Below are 2,189 nucleotides of genomic sequence, written 5' to 3' on the forward strand. Positions count from 1 at the left end.
TGGAGCACGCCCTGGTTTTTCCCATAAATTCGGTATTTGTCATAAATGTTGAGAGAAAATGCTTTTATCATAGAGTTCATGTATTGTGGTGTGCAATTAGAGAATTCGCATGTACGCGTGGGCTTATCAAATTGATAATGCGACGACATTTCTAATAATAATTTAAACTAAATTTAATTGTAGGATTAAAAATGAGATAACAGTTCTGTGTTGAGTCAAAGTCGGGATAAATTTGAATGCGATAATTAATGTAAAAAAATAGTTATTTTTTCGTTGTTTTTTTTTTTTTAATTTTTGATGGGTTGGTAAATTTTATCAAATTGATAATACGACGACATTTCTAATAATAATTTAAACTAAATTTAATTGTAGGATTAAAAATGAGATAACAATTCTGTGTTGAGTCAAAGTCGGGATAAATTTGAATGCGATTTTTAATGTAAAAAAAATAGTTATTTTTTTGTTATTATGTTATGGGTTGGTAAATTTTGCAAGAGTAAAATTTCCGCGATTGGGTGACGTCAGAGTGGGTTTGTCTCTGAAGTGAGATAGATATAAGGGTGAGTTGATGTGTGAGTGAGATGAGAGTTGAGACGTGTCACGTTGGTTGACGTTTAAAATTCCGAACGGCACTGTAGCCACTGCAACGCGCAGCCCCAAAGTCGGCCGGCTGAAGCAATATGGAGCTTATTTCGTGTGTGAAGTGTCGAATGGGATCGTTATTGTAAATATTGTAAATGTTTGATGGTAAGTATTTGCGAGAGGGCGTGTGGTGTGAGAGAGACGGAGCGGTGCATCGATTAATTCCGTTAGGTGACCCGCCATAGTAACACGCCTATGTCGGCCTTTCCTGTCAAAATTCGTGAATCAAGCGGGCTGTGAATTAGCCGATGACATGTGTCATGTGTATCTGTCAAGAGTGCGAGGCGATAACTTGACAGAGTGATTTTGGGTAATGTTGGGAAGTTGTAGGTGGTGACCGGTGCGAGAGCCCTCCAGTACCATGGGAAAGCTACTGTCGAAGATCTTCGGCAACAAGGAGATGAGGATACTGATGCTCGGTCTGGACGCGGCTGGGAAGACAACGATTTTGTACAAGTTGAAGCTGGGGCAGTCCGTGACGACGATTCCCACAGTGGGCTTCAATGTGGAGACTGTGACCTATAAAAACGTGAAGTTCAATGTGTGGGACGTCGGGGGGCAGGACAAGATCAGGCCCTTGTGGCGCCACTATTACACGGGGACTCAGGGCCTGATTTTCGTGGTGGACTGTGCTGACCGCGATCGCATCGACGAGGCGCGTCAGGAGTTGCACAGGATTATCAACGACCGGGAAATGCGCGATGCAATAATTCTCATCTTCGCCAATAAACAAGACCTGCCGGAAGCCATGAAGCCCCACGAGATCCAGGAGAAGCTGGGTTTGACCAGGATCCGGGACCGCAATTGGTACGTGCAGCCTGCTTGTGCCACTACGGGGGACGGCCTATACGAAGGCCTCACTTGGCTCACCAGCAACCACAAGTTATAGCACCCCAATTCGCATTCGTTTTAGTACATGACTGCTACGGAGCGCTATTTCATTAGTTTTGAGGAAATTCTTCAGGAACGAACGAGTGTCAATACACATTCCAACTGCCTATGCCCTAGGATGGTTGTGATTTTCACAAATCCATGAAGAATACCTCATATTTTGTAAATAAATTCAATTGTATTATGTATTAACATTCATTGTTTTATATTGTAAAATATTGTTGCTGCATTTAAACTTAAAGTGAGCGTTAAAAACTTCGTGTTCTTTACATATATGCATACCGTCATAGGAATTATTTATTGTTTCATTTGTAAATGATGAATATAGGTGACGATTTTAGGTGATATCTGTTCAATATTAGTTCAACTACTCATGTATTTATTATATTTTCTAATTTGGTTTGTTTGTTTTCTTTTCTCTCAACTTAATAGATATTACCAAAAAATAATACCTTTATGTAACTCAAGACTGAATAGATATAAGAAATTCTCAGCCTTTCATGTTTCACCTAAAATTTATGTTACGCCAAATTCTCATTCAATTATTTAATATCTTCTTTAAATGACAAATGCTTAATACGTCCAGTAAAAAATCTAATGAACATACAGCATTGTACACTCACTTATTTAGTAGAATTTTCATTGTATATATTTTT

General features: G+C 39.1%; 1 protein-coding gene across 2 annotated transcripts; it reads left to right on the forward strand.

Annotated features, from left to right (window-relative positions):
• Window positions 1–364: 364 nt before the first annotated feature.
• LOC123006601 (ADP-ribosylation factor 6) lies at window positions 365–1,933 on the forward strand. 2 transcript variants are annotated; one of them, XM_044401197.1, is made up of 2 exons: window positions 365–747; window positions 967–1,933. In XM_044401197.1, exon 2 carries the CDS (start codon window positions 1,004–1,006, stop codon window positions 1,529–1,531), a length of 528 nt encoding a protein of 175 aa, XP_044257132.1. In that variant the 5' UTR covers window positions 365–747; window positions 967–1,003; the 3' UTR covers window positions 1,532–1,933. The 2 variants fall into 2 exon arrangements, with proteins under 2 accessions (XP_044257132.1, XP_044257131.1); XM_044401196.1 differs by having other exon boundaries at window positions 370–747; window positions 973–1,933.
• Window positions 1,934–2,189: the final 256 nt, after the last annotated feature.

The sequence above is a fragment of the Tribolium madens genome, unplaced genomic scaffold (assembly GCF_015345945.1).
Source record: "Tribolium madens isolate multiple individuals breed KSU strain unplaced genomic scaffold, Tmad_KSU_1.1 Scaffold_2;HRSCAF=44;Tcas5.2_LGX, whole genome shotgun sequence".
Lineage (NCBI taxonomy): Eukaryota > Metazoa > Arthropoda > Insecta > Coleoptera > Tenebrionidae > Tribolium > Tribolium madens.